Source organism: Thermobia domestica, chromosome 13, assembly GCF_964235325.1.
Source record: "Thermobia domestica chromosome 13, izTheDome1.hap1.1, whole genome shotgun sequence".
In the NCBI taxonomy this organism is placed as follows: Eukaryota; Metazoa; Arthropoda; class Insecta; order Zygentoma; family Lepismatidae; genus Thermobia; species Thermobia domestica.
Genome location: NC_137466.1, coordinates 213,777,086 through 213,804,668, shown reverse-complemented (window position 1 = coordinate 213,804,668; position 27,583 = coordinate 213,777,086). Strand labels below are relative to the sequence as shown.

At 37.1% G+C, this 27,583-nt stretch overlaps 1 protein-coding gene across 2 annotated transcripts in view; it reads right to left on the bottom strand.

Annotated features, from left to right (window-relative positions):
* Nucleotides 1–27,583, bottom strand: part of LOC145669006 (growth factor receptor-bound protein 10-like) — a 460,419-nt gene that overhangs the window by 76,490 nt on the left and 356,346 nt on the right. For both annotated transcript variants that reach the window (XM_081737330.1, XM_081737331.1), the window contains exon 7: nt 11,301–11,369. In XM_081737330.1, the coding sequence (XP_081593456.1) occupies nt 11,301–11,369 (69 nt within the window). The remainder of the gene's footprint in view (nt 1–11,300; nt 11,370–27,583) is intronic.

Here is a 27,583-nt window from a genome sequence, read left to right as displayed (position 1 = left end):
ACAAATAACAATTACGAAATAGAAGTACTAAAGCTCTTATGGCAGGCAAAATTTGTAAAAAATCTAAATAAACTGAGCGATGTAGATTAAGCTCCGAAGGGATGAAGCAACTCGAGTTAAACGAGGGAGAATAACAAGCACGGTTATAACGTTGCTAATTTTAGTAAATTGGAGTTATCCAATGACGTTCCCACAAGGGTGATAAGGTGAATCAAGGGACGATCAAGGGTGTTGAGGGTGCAGAGCGAATTGTTGCTATTCGAAAAATGAGTAAATTATGCATAACGAGTTCCTTTATATTCAATTTCGGTTGGAGACTTAGCAAGGCGCGTAGGATACAGATAGTTCGTTTATAAATTTAATTCTTGTAATTAAACCACAACAATTAATTATACCATTACACATGTCATCACCATGTCCCCCCTAGAAAGCACTAAGGAACGAGGTTCTAGGGAAGTGTTCAGAGGTGCCTGGGAATTTCTCCCCTTCAATTACCACACTGGTTTCAACCCGGTTAACCCGCCCCCTATAATCGGCAGACTATATCTATTTGACCTTCCTGCTGCTGTAGTAGTCATCGTGCGCGCATATGGTGGCCTGAATGAGGGCTCGATTTCCGGAGGAAGAACATTGAACGTATTAAATATTCCGAATCCTATTTTCAACTCATATCCTTGGTTACGGGAATCCTTGTTCAATTACAGTTCAAGTGGGTTCATGCTTAATAACTAAACCAAAACCTAAACCACTGGCGTTACAGGCCTTATAGGTTCTTTGTCGGCTCCAACACAATCTTCTAGCGACTGGTGGATCTACGTCCACCTGAATGACGAATAGGTGATTTGCCCATTGCGTCACCCTACCGTCAATAAGGCTTGTGGGGGGCTTTCTAGACCTAGTGTGCGTCATGTCATTTATTCAAATGACTCTCCAGTTTGACTCACGACGATGGGTGGACGCCTATAATTGGAATGCTCCATCCAGGAATTGAACCCGGGACCACGTGGACATTATTCCAACGCTCATGGTAAATAACATCTTCCTTAAAGTGAGTTCATGTTCTCTTGACATTCTTTTGTTTCCTCCGATTCCTATTCCACAATTTTTCTCCCTCACTTGCAATCATCATACGTTTTATTCCATTCTCATGGTATAAGCGTGACAGTTACACTAAATTTTCCATTTATTATTCATTATTCGTAAATTATATTAAAAGATTACTTTTGTATTAACAACAGTCAGTCCATATGTTTAAAAGAACCAACCTAGTTATTATAGTATGAAACACTTCCTTTCAATGCTTTCAAACCAGTTCTGAAGAGCAGAGATTATAAAACATTCCTTTTACGCAACAACATTCCATCACGTGTTTTAAATGTGATAACTGGAAACTGGCGACTAAATGTCGCGACTGTTTTAACACACCACTGTTGCCAGATTTAATTAATGACGTACCAAGTTACACTAGTTAACACACTGTGTTAAATACAAACAACCAATTTCTTCTCTATATATACCATAACTATTTTATTAAAATTAGTATCCTAGTAAAACATTTGTTGTTAAATTTCCAATAACTATTTTATGTTAAAAGTAATATGCATTTGGCAACACCGCAGTATTCAAGTTAGTTTGCATACACTACATTAAGGGGAACTCCTTCCCCTTTCCTTCACTTCCGCTGTATTTAAGTTAGTTTGCATACACTACAGTAAGGGGAACTCCTCCCCTTCCCTTCACTTCCGACAGGCACAAACCCTACATCCTCAGGACTATCGACCGGTATAAACTCCACTTACTTGGGAACCTCCGATCAACCCCCTGCACGCCACCAAGTAACACACATAGATGGCGTTAGTGAAAATTTTCAAGTTCATTTTTAACACACTTTTAGACGATTTCTTCACACACCACTAGATCTGCGTTGGTGTGTGCGACAAAATGGGGAACCGGACGTTATATATTCCGTTCGACTCGTCATGACCCACAGATGTAGGAAAATTGGTCAGAACATTCTGGGGAACCACCAAAAGTTCCCCACTTTTGAAAAGTTCCCCAGAGCGCTGGTGTTTAACCGGTGATGGTTCCTTCCAATGTAGTACTTACAAACACACACACACACATATATATATATATATATATATATATATATGGGGGGGGTTATTGTTGTAAAACATTTTGGCGTTAATAAAAACAACTTTGATTAAATGTTTCGTATTCGGAGAAATGACAAAGTCGATTTGTTGATGAAAAGGGATTTTTTTTAAGTATACTTTTGAACAAATCCATTGAAATGTAGAATTGTTTCTTCTTCTTCTTCCTCTTCTTCTTCTTTTGCTTTACTCTCACAGGTTATCGTTTTCTGACTTTAGGTGGACGAACTCTTTATTTTTTAATTATTTTCTGTAATTAATCTCCACAGCGTAACAATGATATAACACAACAAAAGAAAGAACGTTTCAACAATGGCTCCACATGTGCATTGTCCGTGGACAGCAGAGCCAGACACAGAAGGGAAACAACCTTGCACCAGAATATTTAAGATATCAAATGGCTGAGTAGCTCTCTGGACAAAAACAAAAATATAAATCACACCAATTAACCGATGTTTATCCGTTCATGGCTGTTGGTTCAACGCGCATCAAACGTTCTAAAACATAACCAAGTGTTTTAGCTCAGGAATTTAATTGTCTTCCTTAGAAGTAGCATTACTACCAGCAGATAACAAACACATCCAAGTTCTCCATTTTCTGACTGAAACGAGCCTGAAAATAGATCTTCCGGTACCGGAGTTATGAGGTGCCTAAGATCAAAATCCGCCGCCTCGTACATCGCTTAGTTTTGACTAATCTCGCAAAACATGCAGTGAAGCTCCATATACACATGTACAAAGTCCTATATTTGAACCAGTTTTTTAGTATGAAATATTAAGCTTTTAAACAAAATTTAAACAAAGTTTTATTTCTATCAATCTTAGGTTCGATTCCACATTAAGACGATTTCGCTTTTAAGGTTTTCATATTGCAAAGAGCAGAAAAGTTCTGCTCACATAAGTAAGTGGTAGGGAAATGCATCAAATGTTGCAATGCCTTTTTAAAACTTCATACTCACAGCGCACACGCAACCAAAAGCTACAAAGTTTATTTTCTTTGAAAACGTTTTTCCATGAAGTATCGCAGGATAGTTCCAACAGCTGTTCTTGTTCTGTGTTAAGAGTCTTCATCCCGGCGAAATTAAAATACCGCTAATTTTACAGTAATTATGTGATATCTTCAAATAGATAAAAGATAATCGAAATGTGGAACAGGAGCTCCCTAGACAATATTATTTTACATGAGATACCGCTATCACGACTCACTTATCTGCTTTCGATTTCCAGCCATTTTGAAAATCGGCATTTATTTTCGCGTTTCTAAACAGATGAAAACGGAAAGCCACTAGGTGACTTGTGATAACGGTACCTCACGCAAAATAATATTGTCTAGGGTGCTCTTGTTCCATTTTTCAATTATCTTTTATATATTTGAAGATATCACATAATTACTGTAAAATTAGCAGTATTTTAATTTCGCCGGGATGAAGACTCTTAGGAGAGATTCATACCTAGTATGTCATGGATTTCTACATTAGTGAAAGGATTTTCAATCCAACCATTACCAGGTCTTGGGACAGGGAAATATTCTCGAAAACTTGCAGCTAATGCTTTCGACTGTCATACAAGTATTTTGTGCATTTCAGCTGAGAGTTTTTCAGCTGAAGAATCAATGAATTCCTTGAGCACTGGAAATAACGAATAGTTATTGTTTTGTATTCGCACTGCCCACAGTTGCAGTTTCTTAATCTTAAAAATACTTCTTGCATAACAGCTGTGAGCTCCATTTTATTACATTTCAAATTTTAAACGTTGCGGACCCCCTGGCTAGTCCCGCGGACCCCACTTTGAGAACCACTGCTCTAAACCATTGAAAATTTATTTTATATACACCCTGTATATGTATGTACTATCCAAAACATAGTTGTAATTCTCCATCTTGTATGAGCCCAGAATATTCTAGCTCTGTATGAAGAAAGGGGTACGAAAGGCAACAGATGTTACAATATTAACGGCACTGCATACTTTTGTTATTCAAGTGTAACATACAAATACTTAGACCTACAATCGTAGACAATAGAACAATATCTACTGCTTGAACGTTACAAAACATTGTTCCATTGTCTACCTTTGCATACTGTACGTACTCGCTTCTTGTGTCAGTAAGGCTTACGTGAATTTAGTCAGAAACATTTTATTTTTCTTATGGGTAAGGGACACTTCCTAAACTCTTTCCCCCAATATGTTGAATTTAGTAACTCAAAGACACTAAAGAATATATATTATGCTAAAAAATGATGGAAAACGGTAACCATACTTATAAACGGAATGATTGAATGAAAGAAGTCAGAGAACATGGGGAAAGCAAAGAACATGGTATTTCCCTACCTGAAAACCTACTTAGCGGAAGCTGAGATCCAAGCAGGAACTCGACGCGTTTCCACTGAGCTACCTCCACCCCGAAATTAATTTTTAAAAAAGGTAAAATGAGCGCTCAGAAACACCTATCTCCCTGACAACGAAGGGGTCAAACGAAATGGAAAGTGAGTTTAACTAGGTTCAGAATTACATGAGCTCGCAACAGGGTTTGAATACAGAACCACACGAACGCAAATCCCTTGGGAATGACTGTGTACGCATAGCAATTGATACGGTTATTTCATAAATGGCATGCATTACATATATCGACTATCCGATTTGATTGTGTTCAATAAGCAAACAAACAATTCTGAAAAATATTGCGAGAAGGCACGCACCCAAAATATTTTATTTAGAAGGGACCAAAGTTTGAGGGTCTAATACTACGTCTACGTAGTACTGAACCGGTGTTATTCTGCATCCGAAAAGAGGGTGTCATTGTAAAATACGTCGATGTATATTTTCAGAAAAAAAATAATAGAACTAGATTGCTTTGTAAGCATAGAAAGAGTACAAATGAAAAAATGAAAATGAAATCTTTATGTTTTACGTCCCACGCCTATGCCGGCTAGGCTAAAGGAGACGGTGAAGATGAGAAATGAATGAAATGGTGGAATGAAGCAAGTGGGAAGAAACGGGAGAAACCCGAAAAAACACATGCACATGGTCTTTGTCTACCACAAAGCACACTTGGCCCAAGCTGGGATCGAACCACGGACCCCATGCACCAGAAGAGGTGAACGCTCTACCACTGAGCCACCGCGGCCCCGAGAGTACAAATGAAGTACAGTATAAGGTCAATCATCAGGCTCGTCAATCCAGTGGACCCCCTCCCCGTGGGTGTGCTCCTAGTTGCGAGCAACTAACATTAGAATATACCAGTGTTTCTCAAAGTGTGGGTCGCGACCCATTGGTAGGTCGTCGGCCGTTTCTTTGGTGGGTCATGAGAAGTTTTTTTTTTTCTTTGAATTGTGAAAATTCTATTTTCATGCAGAAACATATGTTGTAAAGTAAGTACTATCAGTAGATATGCTGGGATTAGGATGGAAAGAGAATGGATGAGTCAAAATCTGTCACGGGGTAGGGCATTGCATTGAGAATAGTGTTAGCTCTGTGTTACCTTTCCATGGAAAAATTAGAAATATAATTTACAAAATTTAATTGCTTTGAAATACACCACCATTACGCAGAATGTCAGTATGTATTTGAAGAAAAGTAGGTGGACCACAAGGTACATTTCAATATTTAATGTGGGTAGCGGTAGTAACAAGTTTGAGAACCACTGGAATATACTGTTAAGTAGTTTCGTGTGCTTAAATACGAGTAGGTAAACGGAAAACCACTCTATAGCAACAATACTTAACAAGCCCCTACATGTAAGATGCATTAAAACCAATGCTGTAGGCACAATGAGTGAAACTATAATAAATTGCAGAAAGAGAGAGAGAGAGAGAGAGATCTCGAAAAATCTAACGAGTAATTAGAGTTTCCACGTGGGAGTTTTCCACAATAAAAACTGGAGAAAAAAAATCTCACGTTAAGAATACAATTTAAGTCATTTTGTTGTCTCCTTTTTGTATAATGAGACAAGAAAGATGCACTTTGCAACTAAATTGCGTGACTGTCATAATTGCATGAATGTATTATTCAACATCACACTGTCAACATATGGCCAACATTTCTCTGTATTCATACACGAACATTAAAAAAAAAAAAAAAAATCCCTTCCTTCAAAACATTCGCATTTTTCTTTTTATTTCACGACAGGAAAGAGGAATATACGAGACTTGCATTATTATATTTTGATCTCAATCAGATATTCCTCAAACTACTAAGGAAAGACATTAGAAAAAGAAAATCCTGGTTTGGTAATTCGTGATCGACATAGGACGGTTCAACAATTTTATATTACATCAATACGTACATACGCTCTATACATATACGTGTACAAACGTTTTGCTTCCTTAAAATGTAGTTAAAAAGAAAGTTGAAAAAAAGAGAATCTCATGATAACATTAGCGAAAGGAAAGGGGGAAAAAAACTACAGAAGCATTGTCTCTTCCCTGTTCCTATGGCTGCCATGAAATATTCAACGAATCTTTTAACCTTGAAATGTGCAGCACACGAAGAGGTAAAGGAAGTGCTCGGGACTTCGGGACTTAGAATTCCCACTTTTTAAATCGGTTGATCCTTTTCCATTAAAAAAAAGAAAAAAAACGCGAAATACTCGTACATAGTTGTATTAACAAAACAAGAATTTTAGGAATGATCCAAAAAATGCACCAAAAGATTGCGATCTTGGCCAATAATTAGTTTTTGAATCAGGGGCCACAAAATTTTTGAACGGTCCCTAAATCGAGTTTTCGTATTTTTTTCCTTTTCTTTCTTTTAACGGAATAAACACATTATACTAAGTTAAGTGATAGTTTGGGTTTGGCTACACTATATGTAGTTCTCCAGATATAAGGCCTACAACAATTTTTTTTGTTGAAATATATTGGATCTTTTGATCCAAAAATTACATTGGAGACATGATTTATAAAAAAATGAACTCTTATTAGAAAAAAATCAAATTAATTAGATAAAAATCATTTTAATCAGTGTAAACCTGATAATTTCGGATAAGGAGACCTTCAGATGGATACCCCTCTTGCTACGAACTTGGATAAACAACAAGTAAAAATTTTTTGGTGGAAGGTCCAAGCTGTGGGGGGGGATATACTATAAGCCACTACCTCTATGTCGTATTGAACGGGATTATTCTATACTCGAAAAGACGATAGGTAATTGTAAAATGCTTCCACCTAAGATCAAATGTTCATGCCACATCAATCATTTCTCTGTTAAACAATTCTAATTTTATTGAGATAGTATACAAATGCACAAGGGCGCCCATGTAGTTTCCAAGAAGGGGCAAGTATAAGCGACGTTTCAAATATAGTTTCAAATTTTGCTGTAACTAATGTAAAAATTCTATTGGGTTTTCGATATTCTAGGGGGGGGGGGCGAGCGCCCCACCTTGCCCCCTTAATGGGCGCTCTTGCAAATGTATGTTGAGTTAGGAAGTTTTGAGGGGTCTGGACCGGGTGGGCCCCCGTAGGTGTCCCCCGCAGCAAGTGCATTGCAACGTGAAATATTTCATTATATTAGTTTTGCCGGCCTCCTTCTTCTAAGTGCAATATCTGTCGACAATAATTTTGGTAAAGTATGACTTTCAATTCCATTCTTCTGACCTGTCGTCAATATCTCTATTTGTTCGACAGATATTACAATTAGAAGAAGGAGGCCGGCGGAACTTCGCACGCCTACTGCTTGAAAATGCGCCCAATGTTTATTGGAACTTTTTTTCTTGTTTTTAGCTGTAAAATCACCTCCCAACATTTTTCGGTCTTGTTCCCTTCAACCAGGGGCGGATCCAGGACCGATTTCTGGGAGGGGGCGGTGGGTTGTCATACTGCTAGTTTTAAGGGGTCCAAACTTTGGGATGGATTTTATTTATATATATATATATAAAATAAGAAAGCTTCCTCTTCTGGAGGGGGAACGATCGCCCCCCTGGATCCGCCCCTGCCTTCAACCCTATATATATGTAGGGTGGAAGGGTCTATAGATTATATATTTATATATTTGTAGGATATATAGATTCTCTACAATAACGATGCTCTATCTTTTCACCGGGAATAGAATCTCGAACGGCGCCAACCATATAGGCACAGGTACATTTTCCTTTTTTAGGAGGGGCAGTGGTCGAGAGCTTACCTCTGGTGTGGGGGGTCCCTGGTTCGATCCCCGGCTAAGTAAGTTTGTGAGGGACATCGTGTCCGTGAGCTTCTTCGCGATAGTTCCGTTTCCTCCCACTTTCTCATTCCACCAATTCTTCCAATAACATTCACTTGTCTTAATAACCGTCTCCCTTAGCCTAAAGGGAATAATTGTGGGATGCTAAACTGAAATATTTTATTTTTTTCTTTTTAACCAGGTTGATCTGCAGAGAATGAATAAATCAAGAGCTGAAAATAACTAAAAGCGATTCATTTTCTTGTTTAAATATTTTCCACAAGGTAGTTTCTACACTGTTTACCTCTCTAGCTAGACGGGCTGAGTTGATTTTGAGTTTAACATCCCTTTCAGCAGCAAGACTATATGAGACGTGGACTTACTGATTAACGAACCACTTGAGCTCCCGCCAGGAATTGAACCCGGGTCTCCCACGCCAGAGGCGCGTATGCTAACCGCTTAGCCACGAAGGAGCTCACTCTAGCTAGACGGCGTAAATCAAACCAACTGACCAAGAGGCAGGATAACCTATTTCTTTCTTTTGCTCTTCTAAGGATACGTTTTATGGGAATTCGAAATCTGGAGTAAAAGGTTATATTGCGAATTTAAAATATATATATATTCTGCTATAGTTAGAAACGGAAACATTTGAAAGGCCACTTTTGAGGCACTTTTCTTAACACTACTGTCTCATGCGTAAGTAAGTTTCGTTTGATTACGACAACTGATTCATTTCAGTCCGTAGCATTCCACAGTTATAATCAGGGAGGTAAGATTAAAGAAATATATTTTAAATCATCTTTCCAAAGAAATAACTCTACGTAATTTTTTCCCCCACATTGTCAACCCCTTTTAGTCATCTGAACTCCTTTACTTTGAGAACTTGATATAATCAAATCACAGCTTTGCGAAATTCGTTGAAGAGAATCTGCAATGTATATATGTATCTAATCTAATTTTTGGGGAATCTAATTGAATTTTTAGAAATCTTCTTTTGCAAAATATAGACAAAGGGTCGTGGTATAAATTAGTTTTAAATTACATTTCTAGCAATTTCGATTGAACAGAAAAGCTTCACTCCTAAAATACAAAGGATGTTGTTCAACAAATCCTTCTGAACTGAATCACAAAGGCCCTGTAATAACAACAGAGAGAGAGAGAGAAAGATAGAGAATTTGATGGAGAAAGCGAAAGCAGGGTCGACGGGGAGGGCGAAAGGTAACAGAGATCGGAAACATGTTTTTCCAAAAGATCACGGTTCATGAGCGGGGGGGACTAAAGGGTGGAGCTGAAAAAGAAGGTGTGTCTACCACCTTCTACGTCACTATCGGAAATTCGAAGTTGTTTTCGAAAAGTGCCTTCACGGATGGCTTCAATAAAAGAAAAAAAGAAAAAGAAAAAAGCTTTTGGGGTTTAGAACCGTCAAAAACATGACCCGGATTGCACACAAGAACGAAAACAAGGCCCCCGCAGCACCCTGCGCGCTCCCATCCAGTCTACCGTACAAAAAAAGTAAAAATAAATTGACGAGAACAGTACAAAAAGAACTTTTTTTTATTATTATTCAAAAGGGTGTGGAATCTAAGGATTTCTACCGAGAATGTAAAGGTCTTTGCATGTTGTTGACGTCAGATACTTCTCGTAAGGCGTACACACAAGAGAACGGGGTACAATGTTCATAACTCCTCCCGACATTCAATTCAAGCTGGCCTTTTAACATAACAATAACACTACCATCCGTTCGTACGGCCCACTCCCTAAGCACTGTGAAAGGATTACATAATCCCATTCCAGCGGATCAACCACTGCAAGCTTCTTGTGTTTGGTATACCTCTCGCATTCTGCACGAACTGGAAAACATGTCAGTCATACTTCATTTATTAAAGCACAAATCTTTTTAGAATACTATGTCTGACACTTGAATTGTTTCATTATCTTCGAAATAATATTCATAATAGTACAAAACTCATCTCTGATTCAACTCCCAAGAAGATGCTAACAGTAAAAGGTCTTTTGTTAACTTGTAACAATGCTCTTACTTTTTCAGTCTCATTGTTGTTCTGTTTACCATTCTAAATTACAGTATTATGTTCTTTCTAAAAGCAATTTCACAGGTCATCCACATAGAACATTCAGAAAAGAGAACACAAGCACCAGGCTCGTAGCCAACCCAAAAATGTAGGAGGGGCCGGCAAAAGTTTGGGGGGCCCGATCCAACCATATTATAGTTCATTTACAAGCCTATCGTGAAAATTTTAGGGGGTCAGTAAAACTTTAGGGGGAGCCTAGATCCCCCATGGATACGAACCTGATAATCACACAGACATGTATGCAGGAATTTATTTCGGGAGAGGTCCAAAATTCAATAAGAGGATAAAATGTTTTTAAATCTGTAATATCATCCTTACAATTAGACTAAATGTACAAAAAAAAAAGTAGGGATTTCACGGGGGGTCGGATCCCCAGCCAATAATTTTGAATTTGCCCAAAATGAAAAATGAAATGAAATCTTTCAGTTTAACGTCCCACAATTGGCTAAGGGAGAAGATGATTAACGCAAGTAAATGATGATGGGAGAATTGGTAGAATGATGATGTGGGAGGAAACGTGAGTACCAACCCCCCCGAGAAAACGCACGGACATGATGTTGTCCACCACAAACTTACGGCACACTCAACTTGATTTCTCCCAAAGTGTTTAGACAGCCATGAGAAAAAAGTCGCGGTTAGCCTTTTTTTGGTTATAAATCATTGTTACCTTCACTTAAGTGTTACTAAGTACTGAAGTTAGCATCACTCGTTATCAAGCTCTTTATAACACCGCTAAAAACGACTTTACATAAGGTTCAATGGGCCTTATGCAGAGTCATTCTGACGCGTGATTAGTGCCATACTAAAGAGCTGGACTAACATATGTTTCCTGCAGTAGTCAGGCCTTTAGTATGATGCTAATCATACGTTAAAACGACTCTGCATAAGGCCCAATATGTTTAGGATAAAAATGGCATTATTACCTTTTCTCGGTTACTGCTTCCACCTTCCCGACACTTCCAATTCCTCAGAAATTTCGCCACGATCTGCACCTGTGGAAACACAAAGACACAAAAAAAATTAACTCTCATGCAAATTAAGCTATTAAAATTGTTTAAATTAGTAATAGTCAGAAATTTAGTAAATGGGTAGCTTATACAGAGAAGAAAATATCTGCTACCAGTTTTCAAAGTATCGGATAATCCAGGTACAAATAGTTTTATCAATAACACCTGTATATTAAAATACAAAATTCTAAAAAAGAAAATTGAATTTACGTAACTCAAACAAGAGTTTCACCTCACAACTGTGAAACTACAGCTGACTTCCAAATTGTACGAGTCTAATTTTGAAACAGAAAATGGTAGACGTTCCACTTTCGATTTCAATAGAAATAACGTTGCCCACGAGAAGAGAAGTACCTTTTTTCAATTCAAGACGGGACTAGAAATATGACATTCTCAGACAAGAAATTTCAGAAGTTTCGTGGGCAACAACGTGTTCACTAAAGTCTTATTAGGTCTTCAACACTGTTTTAGTTGTCTTTGGCGTGGGAGGTCCGGGTTCAATCCCCGGCGGGAGCTCATGTAGTTCGGATTCCACGTTAATCAGTAGGTCCACGTCTCATATAACCTCGCTGCTGAAAAGGGGCGTTAAACTCAAAATTAACTCAACTCAACTGTTTTAGTAATACATGATTCATAACCAGTGGCGTATTTAGAGCGGGGGCTTAAGCTCCCCCCGAAATCTTACTTACTATAGTAAAGTATATGAAATATCTTGCAGAATTTTCACATTTTCAGGCAAAGCACCCCCTCTCGAAAGTTGGCAAAGCCCCTTCCCCGAAACAAAATCGTAAATACCAGTAGCGGCTCGTAGTCTGTACAAGCACCGGTTGCAATGTTGCAATATCAAAGGTATGTAGGTACGCGCAAGTGTTCCCCTCCCCCAGCATTCTTGAGTCCTATCCAAGAAATATTCAGGAAATATGAAGAGGAAAGTCTTTTAAGCTCTATTTGTATATTATTGATTAAATTATTTCTCGAATATTAATTTAATATATAAGCTATTTCCTTTTTTTCAAACAACCACTATCAATGTACGTTTATACACTATTTATATACAAAACCTCTACACTCATGTTATTGGACACGAGATAAATCGAATATATAGTATGTGCTGTAAGCCATGAATGATGGCGTTAATCCGAAAAGAAGAAAAAAAAGCAAGAAAATTGCATGCACGCAGATAAACAAAATTATTTAATTATATAAACTATGCATTATTTTAGAATGGAAGGTCTTTCTTCGATCTTTCGGGCATCAAATTTTTCTATGACTTTATTGAAATCTGAAATGCTGCTCGCCAAGTTTCTCTGAATAGAAAGCATCGCTACCGCAAATATTTTCCGCTTTATTTTCTTTGGGGTCCAGAAACACCTCTCTCCTTCGACAATATGCATTTTGTTAGCATTTCTTTGTATAAATATACGGAACAAAAAGTCCATTTTCAGGAACCACGTATTTTTTGTCTGTAAAGAAGCATGAAATCTAAGATGTTTTCCTTTGAAAATTAAAAAAAAAAAAAAAAAAAAAATAGTTTAACATTCCAGCAAATTAGGCTAAAGAAGACAGGTGAGTATTGGAAGTGAATGATTTGATATTAATTTATGCTCTCCGCCGGAAATCGAACACGGAATCATGTGCACGAAGGACATAGAGCTAGGAATTAGACCCGTAGTAAGACATTTTCTTCTTGGAGACTCGATTGACCCCCCTTCCCCCCCCCCAGAATAGGATTTTTAAAAAAATAAATCTTATCCCAAGAATTTTCACCTTTGTATTATAAATGTTAAATAAAATCTATTGACTTCGAACGACCGCCCCCCAAACTTTCAGCCTGGATCCGTCCCTGCTACCACCAGACTTATATTTGTTCTTTGCGAGTTTATGTTTTGTGAATAACTTCTTTCTTCCACGCGTCTGTATCTTCCTCACCCTATCAACTGAGTCAAGCGCTGCTAAGCGGAGGAATTCGTAACTATTACAGAAGCTGACCAGTTGCGGAAAAAATGCAACCGTAAGGGACCAATACGGGAAGATAGGAGCGTTGCAAGAATAAATCCACTTCCCCATGTTAAGAGATAGGAGCTCGCTGCCATATGCTCAATGTTACTGCTTCCAGTGGCAACGTTCGCTGCCACTGGAAAGGTAAATCTCTCTCTTTCTTTCCGTTTTTTAATTGACTTTTTTCAGAAATGCATCAATACTGTTTTGCGCTCAAGAGCAAAGGTTTATTTTTTACTGATACACTACTTTAACACTTAAAAATATTTTTAGTATTTAAAAAAATATCCGGTTGCACAACCATGCAACATATAGTACCAGCCGCCACTGGTAAATACGTTACTGTTCATAGCACATAAACCGGTAAAGTAATCATATAAACACAGTGAAGAGCATTAACCAACGTTTAACAATATTGTAAAATTCTGCTTATGCTGGTATAGGTAGAACAAATTATAGTTTGGAATCGTATTTTTCGTTTTTTTTCTATTACCAAGTATTATTACAAAATCATCTTTCCATAAAGAGTATATTACAAAAATCACCGTGATGTATAATCCTCTAATATGGAAAAAATATGGTATCCCAAGGCCCGAGCAACCTAGAGAACGATCTTCACAGAGCTCCGAGCAAGCTAGGTGGATATTACAATAACACTTCAATAATAAATAAAATTTAAATATTATATCACACCCTTTGTGAAAACCTCTCGTAACGTGGAACGATTCTGATAACTTCTACATGAAGCTAAGAAAAAAAATCTGGGCCTACATTTTGGACAATAAATTTTACAAATCGAGACGAGACGTGGAAAGTTTCTCGAGAACCAAATCGAGACGAGACACGAAAGAATTTTTCGATACGAAAGGAAATTACAAAATCTTATTTCTCATCTCGTTTCGCGTTGTGGAAAACTCTAAATAAAAAGATATCAACGGTGGAAGAGCATATTCTTGTAATGCCGATTCAATTTAAACGTGTTGCCTTCTTCTAGAATTTTTGGTCTATGATGATTAGGGATGCGCACGAGATAAGATTTGTGGCTGTCTCGACTCGAAAATGTGCTGTAAAAGTGATGTATCGACACGAAAAATATATATTTTTCTATTGGAAGAGCCGTGTCTCGACTCGAATTTTGTTAGGAAAATCCTGTCTCGACTCGTCTCGTGCGCATCCCTAATGATGATTAAATATCGAAACCAAAATTTATAGATTTACCACTTCCGGTTTTAGTAAAGAGATAAGGAACGGAAATGAAACATATTCTTGGGACGAGAGATCCATATAAGAAATATACGCCTTTTTATATATCTATTAAGATTTTTGTTGTATGATGGTTCCATATTGAAACCGGGGGGGCGCGGTGGCTCAGTGGTAGAGCGTTCACCTCTGGTGCTTGGGGTCCCGGGTTCGATCCCAGCCCCCGCCAAGTGAACTTTGTGGTGGACAAACACCGTGCTCGTGGGTTTTCTCGGGGTTCTCCCGTTTCCTCCCACTTTCTTCATTCCACCATTTCACTCATCTCTCATTATCACCGTCTCCTTTAGCCTAACCGGCATAACCGTGGGACGTAAAACTTAAAGATTTCATTTTATTTTCCATATTGAAACCGCACGTCACAATATACTGGTAGCATTTCCGGCTTCAATAAAGAAATAAGAGAAGAGATCGAATCTAAGACAGGTTCCATTGTAATTTAAAATATTTTAATTTAACGTCCCAAATTTAAAATATTTCAATTTAACGTCCCACGATTATACCCTTTAGGTTAAGGGAGCCGCATGATTAGGACAAGTAAATGGTGGAAGAAATGGTGGAATGAGAAAGTGGGAGGAAACGGAAATACCACTAGAAAACCCACAGACACGGTATTCTCCACCACAAACTTACTTAACCGGTGATCGAACCAAGGACCGCACGCACCAGAGGTTAAGCGCTCTACCACTGTGTCATCGACCCCCCCCCCCAACACTAATTAAAATGATGAAAAAAGGAGTGGAGTAAAGAAATTAAATAATAATTTGAATTTTAAAATCAGTTTTCGTAGCATTAGTATTTACGGAGTAAAAAAAAAATAGATATGTATAATCACTACTTGCAAGATCATACAGGATATGTACTAGATTCCTGTAACACTTACAAAAAAAAAAAAAAAAAAAAAACGTTATGCCTATATAGTATTTCTGCATGTTGAGCTGTGTCCTGTCTGACTCGCGCAGACAAAACATTTGTCAGACTCGGATTATTATGATGAATCAACTGTTTTCTTATATGAAAAAAGCAAAACGCATGAATGAAGTATAACTGTTAAAGATAACAGTCTTTTTGACATAGAAAAAATAGAAAAATAGGGGAGGGAAGGTTGCTGAAACCCTATCAGTTAAAACAAATTCCCAAGAACTATTGACATCAAATCGCAAGAGATATAAAGACGCTGGTTTCTATTCTAAAAGATTTCCATGTATTTACTACGTTTTTACAATTTTCAAAATAACGCAGCAGTAAACGATATTAGACAAAAGTTGAAATTTGTCATAGAAACCACCATTTGGCAGAGAAAACAATAGAAAGATTGTTTTAAAATTTTTTTTTTTACATTTTCCGGAGTCAAAAATGAGAGAGGAAAAATTCCCTATGTTATTTAAATGTTTTTTTTTAAACATAAAATTTCATGTTTTAGAAAATTGGAATTGGAATTTAAAAAAAAAACTTCAAATTTGGCATGCTTGTAGGTATTTTGACCATCTTATTAAATTAAATGACCAGAAATAAGAATTTTCAACTTTAATGGGGTTTTATGGAGAACTGAAAAACCTTCCCCATGTTATTAAATGGGACATCTACACTACACCCCATAATTATTAGGGACTTCCAGTTGGATGTCCCCTGCATTCTTCACTAAGATTGTAAAATAATTATTTTTGTAACTTTGACACATTAAAGTACAGTAATAAAATCATATAAAGAAATCTAATTTTACAGATGAAACTTTTAATTACGGACAAAGAGGAATCAAGACGTTTTAGAGAGAAAAAAAGACAATTCCTATTAATATGATCAGACAGTGGTTTGAGGTTAATTATTCTCATTATGGCAATTAAAAGACAGCAGGGATGTACCAATTGTTGTGTTGTAACCGCATACAACCCGAAACCTCTGTGCTGTAACATAGAAGTTAGTTACTTCGAGACAAAGACTGTTGTTTCTGATAAAATGGTGTGGGAACCGTTGTTCGCAGTTGAACTAGTTTTGCTGGACGAACGGGTAATTAATTCGAAAAGTGACATCATCACTGTCACACTGCCAGATTCAGCAGCGGAACTAAAGAATGACGGCCAACAGCCAACAAACCACTTACTTTGAATCCACGCCGACTCAGCATTCGTTTCTTTTACAAACGAAACATTTCTTTCATAGGTAAAAAAGAAAAGTGCTATTTGTGCTACAGTTTTAAATGCTTTCACGTGGAGTTCTACTTAAGAGTCTTCATCCCGGCGAAATTAAAATACTGCTAATTTTACAGTAATTATGTGATATCTTCAAATAGATAAAAGATAATTGAAATATGGAATAAGAGAGCCCTAGGCAATATTATTTTGCGTGAGGTAACGTTATCACAAGTCACCTAGTGGCTTTATGTTTTCATCTGTTCAGAAACGCGAAAATAAATGCCGATTTTCAAAATGGCTGGAAATCGAAAGCAGATAAGTGAGTCGTGATAACGGTTTCTCATGTAAAATGATATTGTCTAGCGCGCTCTTGTTCCACATTTCGACTATCTTTTATCTATTTGAAGATATAACATAATTAATGTAAAATAAGCGGTATTTTAATTTCGCCGAGATGAAGACTCTTAAGCCGTAGCACAAGAATACGAATTCTATGACGAGAACTAACAGTACTACGAAGTGTGTTTGTGGGCGACATTAAACCATTGTAAGAAATATACAGCAATTCGATAATCCAAAATAAGTTTACGGTATGGAGGCATACAGGCGCGGATCCAAGGGGGGACTATAGGGGCTATAGCTGCCTCTTGACGCTCAGGTATACACTAGATAAAATGGGCTTCAATGCTGCTTTACACTGGATAAAGATGCAAACTATGTTTTATCCCTTCCTTTGATCATATCCTGGATCCACCACTGGGGCATATGATTTTTAAGTTTGGTTTAACGAAACTTCTTTATATATTTACCCTCTCTGTCTGTTCGATTGTCCGTCCGTCCGGGAGACGAAAAATCTCAAGAACAACTTCATGGATTACGATTAATTTTGGTCATACTGTAGAGAGGTCAAAAAATCAGGAATCGAGTTCGTGATGGAGGCGATCCATCCACCGCAAGTGGAACAAATCAATCATTTCCAATTTTAACGTCAACGTTATCCACGAGACGAGAAAATAACGTTTTCTCGTGTCGTCTTGATTCTCGCAAAGTTTTTTTTCCCGTCTCGTCTCGAAAATTTGTTTTTTTTTTCTTTAATTTATGTACAAAGTTTATGTCCTGATTTTCCCTCTACTTTCATCTAGAAGCTATCAGAATCCTTTCGCGTCATGAGAGGTGCCCAACGGGTGTGATATAACAACATTCATACCATAGGTTATTTATTATTGGAATATGGTGATGAACTATAATATGATTGAATCGGGCCCCTCGTAACTTCTACCGGGGTCCCCCTACACTTTTGGGCTGGCTACCGGCCTGCTGATTAGTCATTTTATCATTTTACTTTCATTGGTTATTTGAAGCAAATTTAGTAGCTGCAATAGATCCAAACCTTTGGAAATGCCGTCAAAATATTTCATTCGATCAGAAACTTTTTCTTATCCAATAAATCTTTCCCTTCTATAAAGCCCTTGTTCTTTTAAAAAATCTAATGATTGTAGTGAACCGAATTTGAGGGAAAGTAGCCTCCTGGTACTGAGGGCACATCAGGCCGGTAGCCAGCCCAAAAATGTAGGAGGGCCCGTAGAAGTTACGGGGGTTGATCCAACCATATTATAGTCCATTTGCAAGCCTACCGTGAAAATTTTAGGGAGGCCAGTAAAAATTTAGGTGGGCCCGGCCCCTCCTAGACCCCCCTTGGATACGAGCCTAGTGGACATTATTATTATTATTAGATTTTCAAACTTTGCTATGCATAAGTGTCGGAAACCTTACAGAACGGTGATGTCTGTCTATGTGTTGACAAGTACGGTACGAGAGCAAAAGCAGTAAGTGATATCGAAAAGCGTTTTCTTGCAGTCAATTCAGCGTCAAAAGTTCCAGCTCCTCAGTCAACCCTGTTTAAACCGGAAGTGATAGAAATCAACAATTTCCGGTTTAAACGTTTTTCGCCCTAGAACAAAAACGGTAACAGATAGCGAGAACTTGCAATCGATTTAACGTCTCAAGAGGACATACCATTGCCAACCGCAACACTCTACCAAACTCGGAAATGGTTGAAATTTACTAATATTTCAAGAATCAATAATGATTTTCAAAAAACAAAAAAACAAAAAAAAAACGATAAAAACATCGAAAAGAGGTTTTCTGCAATTGATTCAACATCCCAAGAACATGTGCCACCTTCTTCGTTAATTCTCTAATCAGACCAGAAGAGATACAGATAAATCTATTTCAGGTTTCAACGTTCATCGCCACAGAACAAAAAAGCCGGTAACAAATAGACAAACGATTTTTTTGCAATCGATTCAGCCCTTGAAGAGAACATAACACCACCACTCGCAACACGCTACCAGAACGGAAACTGGTTAAAAATTTACTAGTACTTTTAGTTTCAATATTTATTTCCATACAACAAAAATGACAAGCGATATGGAAAGCAGTTTTTTACACACGTTTAGAGTCCTAAAAATGATTTTTCCCCCTGACTTTTATCTATTTGTTCACGCCCAAAATTGGTAAGAATCTATGATTTCTGGTTTCAATGATCGCATAATCGCAGGGCGCAAAATTTCCGTTCGCCAGGTCGCAATTGGCGACTAGAAACTTAGAGCTGGCGACCAGTGTTCAGTGGAAATAGTTTCTGTCTAAACTCACAGGGTTGTGCAGTTTGTTTCGCACGAATATAATTGTCACTGAGTGAGAGAAAACACGGAATATGAAGTCTTTTGGATAAAAGGGAAATAGATAGCGGAAAGCAATTTTTTTTTTTTAATATGGATTCAGTACCAAAATAATATATTTCTCGGACTTTTTATTCCTCTGTAGCAATCGGCAGTGATAGCTACCAATTCTGTTTTAATTTTAATCTCCATATAGGAAAAGGAATAAGAGAAAGCAAATAATGGCTTATGGATTCAGCGTCCAAGAAACGGGTTCTATGTTTGATTTTATTTCTCTATTGGAACCAGTAGCAAGGGCGTCCATCACGGGGGCAAGGAGGGGCGATCGCCTCCCTTCTAGAGGAAATTGTACTTCAGAATATCGTAAACCCAACAGTATTCTTACATTAGTTACAGCAAAATTTGAAACTATATTTGAAACGTCAATTATACTTGCGCCCCCCCCCCTGGAAACCACAACATGGGCGTCCTTGACCAGTAGGTATAGATGTATTACGTCAAATTTGAGTATTGAACACGCGCAGTTTGCAGGTCTACCGTTGTTTCTCGTAAGTTTGGGTCTCACTCCTTTTTAATATACGAGAAGTACTCTGGAGGTGTCAAAACTACCGAGCCTTGATTTCCATAGGTTTTCAGGTAAATAAATGAGCGCAAGCCGAGTCTCAGACGTGAATAGCGGGCAAGAGTCCGAGTCTGAAGGAGCGCAGGTCCCAAGCAGTACATAGAGCGAGCAGATTAAGTGCGAGCCTCATTCAAAGTAGAATCCGAGCTCTTCGTAAGTGCGAGCTCAATGAGGTTAATAAACATTAGTCAAACTGAAGATAGTGAGCCCACGCCCTTTGTAAGCCAGACCCAGTGAACCTAATGAGCGTGAGTCAAACCGTAAATAGTAAGCCCAAGGCCTTTGTAACCGTGAGCCCAGTAAGGTTCATGAGCGTGCGTCAAAGTGAGACTAGTGAGCCCAAGCCATTTGTAAGAGCAAATCCAGTGAGGTTAATAAGCTTCAGGGCCAACTCTACCATATATGCAACACGTGCATTTGGACGGGACGGCAAAATCTGTCATAATTATATTATTTAAAATAAGTATTTCTTGTTGGAAACAGACTTCATGATGATAGGAGTTGAATTTACTAAGATAACCTTCTATTTGAATAGTACATTCATTAGCTTTAGATTACATTAGTTTAAGGTCACATGGACAGTGCTAAAGCAAATGGCCAAAGAAATCCAAACATAAATTACTTGATTGTTGTCACACATAAATACAAAACAAACTCAATTCTCGAACAGTAGCGATCACCTGTTCCATTTAGTTAATTATCACAGTTTTGATATGGAAACTAGTTTTGTCTTTGTCACGGACAAGTTTCTTATCGCTGAAGGTAGAAGCAGTTTTCTTTAAAAAAAAAAAAAATAACTAGGAGGAAAATCAAGAAATCAAGATAACTGAGCTAGTTGCATTGGAATTGTAGACCGATATATTGAGATTAAAGTTCGATATTGAATTCTATAAAAACTATTACCATCTTTCCACTGCAGGTGTGTTTGCTTTATCTTTCACTAACACAATAAATTATTATTTAAATAAAGAAAACAGACACAACGATCTTGTATTTGTAGTGTTTATGCCTTTCTGAGTGCGAGTGCTTTTTCCATTCCCTTCGTTGTTCATGATGGGATAGCATACTGTAATTCGTGGCTTTTAAGATTTGTTCTTTCTAGAGCAGTGGTTCTCAATCTAATTCCTGACACGACCCCTATTTTAACACATCCTCAAGCTTGTGTGGGATTTTTCATATACCTATTGCGGTGATCTCACGATATCCATCTATTTCTATAATAATTGAATCGATTTCTTGTATACAGTGGATAGGGTAACTTCCCTAAAAGCGAAGAGATTAAAACCAAATTTGGTCAGTTCATTTATATTACAAATATCGAATCCGATCCGCCATACTGTTTCAAAATCGAGGCCGTTTTCAAATTTTAAAACTTCATATCTCCCTTGAATTTGGGTCATATTATAAAAAAAATAAAGTGATTTCTAATTTTGGTTTTAAAACTTGGACAGTTGTTAGAAAGTTATTAAGTATTTTAATTTACGAAAAGCCGCCACTTTGGGTTACTTCATATTGTTGTAAATTTGGTACAGTGTTGTGTGTGTTCAGTATCAGAATCTCATTAGCTTTCAATTTTAATTGTATTTTAATATGGAGGTTTTGTTGCATTTGTATTTTTCTAGTATTTCAATATGAAGTTCTCATTAGTTTCACATCGTACCTCTTTCATTTAAATTGATTTTTAACCCTTTCATTGTGGAAGGTGACGGAAAGAAAATTTCCCTAACCTGCGAATGTCGATTATAGTCGACGTGTTAAAATTTGTCTGTATCTTGGTTTTGTTTTAGTTAACTATAGTCGCCAAAGGTTTTCTATGTGATTTCTATTGTTTATCGAAAACAATAGAACACAAAAAATTGAACGGTACAACTTCGGCGACTATTCTCGACAAAGCCAAGATACGGACAAACAAATTTTAACCTGTCGACTATAGTCTACATTCGCATGTTAAGGAAATTTTCTTTCTGTCGACAAAAGTCGACTTCCTCTGTGAAAGGGTTAAACAACTGTGCATCTGTTGAAAATGTTTAGTAGACCTATTTTTTTTTTTTTAACTATGTATAAAAATAAAATAAGCCAATCAGAACAAAATTCAAAATAATATTTAAAAATATTTTCCGGTTTTAGATTCTAATTATATTTATCTCTTCCGCTTATCTTCACGATCTCCAGGTCAAGAAACCGTGTTCTAGAGAAAGGAGGGCGATAATTGCACGGCGTAGCAAAATTGCCTAAGGCCTGCCCTGATGAGCGTGAGTCATACTCAGTATAGGACAGAGAGCCCGATCTCTTTATTAGCGACAGGCTAGTGAGATTAAAAACCGTGAATCACACTGAAGATAACGAGCCCGAAGTCCTGCTATTTTGAGCTATCGTCAGTCTTACTCAAATTAATGTACTAGAGATCCATTAAAGATAGCAAATCAAAGTCCACACAATCACTACTTACAAAATGGCCAGTCTGGATCTGCAAGGATAAAGCAAATACTTTGTCCCTAGCAGTAAGAAAAAAAAAATGTATTTCAAAAGCAAAAAGTTTCTAATATAAATAATTTCCTTTAAATAAATAGAATATAGATTAGTCATATCGAATAAAATGACCGCTGACATTTGTTGATAACACGCGGTGGAATATTTTGATCCTTAGCAACAGAAAGCCACCTGGTGTTGGATACAAAAGTAATAAAGTACGCTGTGCATACAACAAAGTATAAAAAGAAAAAAGAAAAGAAAAAAAGAAAAAAGAAAGGAAAAGAAAGGGAGCATAATTAAACTTCTTATCACGATGGTAGCAGTAACTAAGAACACATATATATATTTAAAAAAAAAAAATCCAGTTGCGTCAACGCGAGATAAGAAGGCAGGGTTGCATGTAAGCTTCGAAGGGATGCATATACACATACACACATCAATTTAATCTTACTTTCTCGCTATTTAATCATTAAATGCGCTGCCTAACATGCGAGGTTAACTACAATGAACAAGAATTCTTAGTATCTGGCATACATTTTACTTCTTCTGTGGAGCGTGCTTCATTGTACTGTCACGTTCAACATACAACTACAATGCTCGCTTATTACACGCGTTGAGATTCTGTGTTTGAAGGGTTGGAAACCAAGAACCACTTTTTATTGACAATGGACAAATCGAAGGTTATATAATTAAAAGTTTGGCTTCGCATGACCACTGTTCAATACAGGCACTTTTTTTTTTCTTTTTATCTCTGGAGAAAGATGGGAAGGGGAGGATTTGTGGTTCCTAGAGAAAAATATTTTTTTAAGAACCTATTTCTCAGTGGCAGGCCTACAAGGTAACTTTGGGCGGAAACCGGAACCCAAACTATGATAGGTATATTATGAGTTTATATTTAATATATATATATATATATATATATATATATATATATATATATATATATATATATATATATATATATATATATAACGCAATAAGTAATTTATTCTAAAGATGCATGATGTTTTCCTTGTGAACGAAATTTCAATTGAAAATACAGTAACTTTCAAGACTGTTTATATATATATATATATATATATATATATATATATATATATATATATATATATATATATATACAGTAAAACCTGTCTTGAGCGGACCCTTTATTAAACGGAAAACTGACTTGAACGGAAATATTTCACGGTCCTATGAATTTTGGAGAACAAAACGTGTAAAAGTCCCTTCACTAAGCGGAAACTGTGTTACGCGGACAACGGAAAGAAAAATAAACATTTAACGGAAAATTCTGAGTTCCGGACTACAGCGTTTAGAAGATGTTTAGACATTTTGTGAGACATATACATTACACTGTCTGCGATAAAATGTTCGTTCTTTTGTTAAATATTTCTGGACAGTGTTTACCTTCCCCAACCACTACTCATATTCACCCCCACAAATTGTCTTTAATCCCCGCAACTTAATCAAGAATCATACGGAATGTCGGAAAGAAGAAAACGAGATAGAGGAAGAAGAGGAATGCGATACCGAATTCGAAGAAGAGTGTAGAATAAATACGTATCAAGAGGCCCTCAGAAGTTTTACTGCAAAAATTTGCCTTACGGAAAAATGATTCTGATTCACTTAGTATAATTTCTCAGGCAAAGTGTATGCGGAAAGTCAAGCAGCCAAGCAGCAATGTACACAGAAAACCCTGCTTGGCTATTAGAAAAATAAAATAACGTGTGCATAGTATATTTTGTATTCATTTTATTTTATTTTATTTTTTATTTATTTTTTTTTTTTGTATATTTATTCGTAGAAGAAGTGTACGTACAGCAATATATTTTCTCAGTATGCTCCTTTATAAGCATGTTTTTTTTTTTAAAGGAAAGGTCTACCTCCACTAAGCGGAAACCTGACTTTAACGGAAATTTTTGCAAGTCCCGCTCGATTCCGCTAAAGACAGGTTTCACTGTATATATATTCATTTCATTGAATTCATTGAAATCTGGAATAAGTTTTGTCACCATCAATCTTAGATCCGATTCCATATTAAGACGACTTCGCTTTAAGGTTTTTATTACTGCACAGAGCAGAAAAGGCCTCCTCACACAGGTAAGTGGTAGGAAAAGCCATCAAATGTTGTAATGAATTTTTAGACAACTCTTCATACTCACAGGGTAGAAATTTAATCAAGTAGGAAAACATTTAAATTTCCAAACGTAGGTATAATTTTTAATTGCTTTCTTTTTAATACTTCTTGCATAACAGCTGTGAGTTCCATTTTATAACAACACATTTGAATTTTTAGGCGTAGCGGAGCCCTGGCTTAATTTTGAAAACTACTGACTTAAACTAATTTTGTCACTCAAAAATGGGGGACTTGGCCCTCCAGCCCCGGGCTAGATTCGCTACTGATATCGGGATTCTCCCATTTCCTCCCACTTTCTTCATTCCACCACTATGTTCATTATATCGTATCATCACCGTCCCTCCCTCAGAGCATAATCGTGCAACGTTGAACTCAATAACAATCAACCACTGTTATACCTCGAAGCACATAGAGGTCTGTGAACTGTGAACAGAACAATACAATAATCCTATTACTAAACACAGTCATTGCTATTTTAATGAACTATAGTCCCTGTACAGGGTGCGGAAAAAGTCCAGTATCTCACGAAATATACAGATCAGCAAAACAACAAAAACACATGTTAAATAATTTTGAAAAAGCTATCCAACGATACCAAACGCAATCCCCGCCTCGTTCGGGGGTATGGGGGGGGGGGTAATTTTAAAATTTTAAATGGGAATCCACATTTCTTATTACACATTCGAATCCTCCAGAAAAAGGGACAGTGATTTGACCCAGAACCGAAAACAGTGCCTTCACAGATGGCGCTTGAATCGACACACAAACAGAGGAGGGGATACCAAAACTACGAAAATGCGAATTATCGGTCCTGCATTCTGTGGCCATACACTTAGCGTGCTGGACTGCGGAGTCAGGGGTCCTGAATTCGATTCCCGCTCAAGGCACCTTCTCTTCTTTTGTTATTTTCCAAATTAATAAGTTAATACATTTTATCTTCAATTAGTACTTTATTCAAGTTACATACAACACAAATTCGGATAACTTTTTAGCAAACTAATTTTATGAAGTGGTTCTTAGTAACAGGGTTATTAGGGTTAGCGTTCATGGGGTTATTTAGAAAAAAAAGTCACAATTTGTATTTTTTTGCAAGTTAATAAATTATGGATAAATACATTATTTTTATCGAACTTAAAATGTGTAAATTCATTACTTGGGTACAAAAAATACACATAAAAATGTTACTCTGCGGGAATCGAACTCAGGATCTCTGCCTCCGCAAGCCAGTACACTAGCCGTGTGGCCACAGAGTACGGAAATCATAATTCGCATTTTCATAACGATTTGGTAAACCCCCTTTTTTGTGTCGATTCAAGCGTCATCTCTGAGGGCACTGTTTTCAATTCTAGATCAAATCAACTGTCCCTTTTTGTGGTGAATCCAAATGTACAATAAGAAATGAGAGTTCCCATTTAAAATGTTAAAAGTTATAACCGAAGCGGGGTGGGGAAAGGGGGTTGCATTTGGTATCATTGAATAGCTTTTACAAAACTATTTAACACGTGTTTTTATTTGTTTTGCTGATCTGTACATTTCGCGAGATATTGTTCAGTTCCGGGACTTTTTCCGCACCCTGTATGAATTACCAATGATTTTTATTTCTTTTTACCAGTTCTGTCGTAGGAATTAAAACAAAATCTAAATCATTTCGATTTACTTTGTAGTGATATGTTTTAATTCTTTTAATTTTTGTGGAGTAGAACAGAACAAATTTGAGAGTACCCTAATTTTAATGGAACCTCTCTGATTTTCGTATTATGTTGTTTTTCTTTTATTATTGCAGTTCCTTTCACACACAAAACAAAGCATCTCTCTTCACCACGAGTCGCGTTTCAAATATATGCAACAAAATCTACCATATGAAAGCTTTAACTGTTAAACGCTGCGTTAAAACAGTCGTCTTCTCTTCTCAGGAGTTTCTAAACAGTGTTCTTTCCTCGTTTAGATTTATAGAGGGTAAACACGCGACCTGCGGAAGAATCTCTTTCGCGAACTAACGCCATGTGAGCTAAAATAACCAGGAAGGGTGGTCCACTATTTCCTGCTGTTGGATCAATACTCAGCAAAACCTCAGTTCGAATCCAGGGCGAGCTACCAAATATAACTTTAAACGCTCTGTGAATCTTTAAATAAAACACTATGCGAACGACATTATTAAACACGTGGTCTCTTTCTAAGCCTTGGCCTATTTCTTTCACTCAACAAAAACATATGCCGATGTTTTAAATAATGGTGCAGGGACGTAAGTACATAGGGGTTGGGTTCTGAGGTCTGGATCTATCACGAAATCCCGACTTCCCCATATGTATAGGTTAAATTTAGTTTTTTTTTTTTTTTTAACAATTTCAATACAATTTATCCTCATATTGAATGTGGAACCCCTAAACAGAAATTAATGCATACGTCCCTTTAATGGCGTAGACAGAGTCACGTCAAGGGGTATGTTTCAAGCACGCATGCTCATCTTTTACGAGACGAACATTTCTTTAACCTTAATATAGTTAATGTTTATTTTTTAATGTCCTGTTGGAGAGGAGGAGGTTAAAGGCCAGAAATACTGCTCTTTCGCACGTTTTTGGTTTTACATATTTTAAAAATTATGCTGATACTAATATACATCTTTCTATGTCGTTCATCGATGATTCATTCAATCGAAAATTTCACGTCAATCACCTCCAGGCACCGAAACCAGCCACAGAGGTTTAAGGGCGGCATGAATATGTTAGGGGAGCAAGTCTTTAAACATTCTCTTGCAAATATCTAAATTGTTTTTCCTTTAATAATAGCATTTCGTATTGAAGTCTGGAGGGACTATGAAAAGCTTAGATTGGGCAGGTACCCCTAGCCCCTCTGGTTGCGGACCTGATCACCTCAGCTACAGAAAAGCAGTGATTCACACA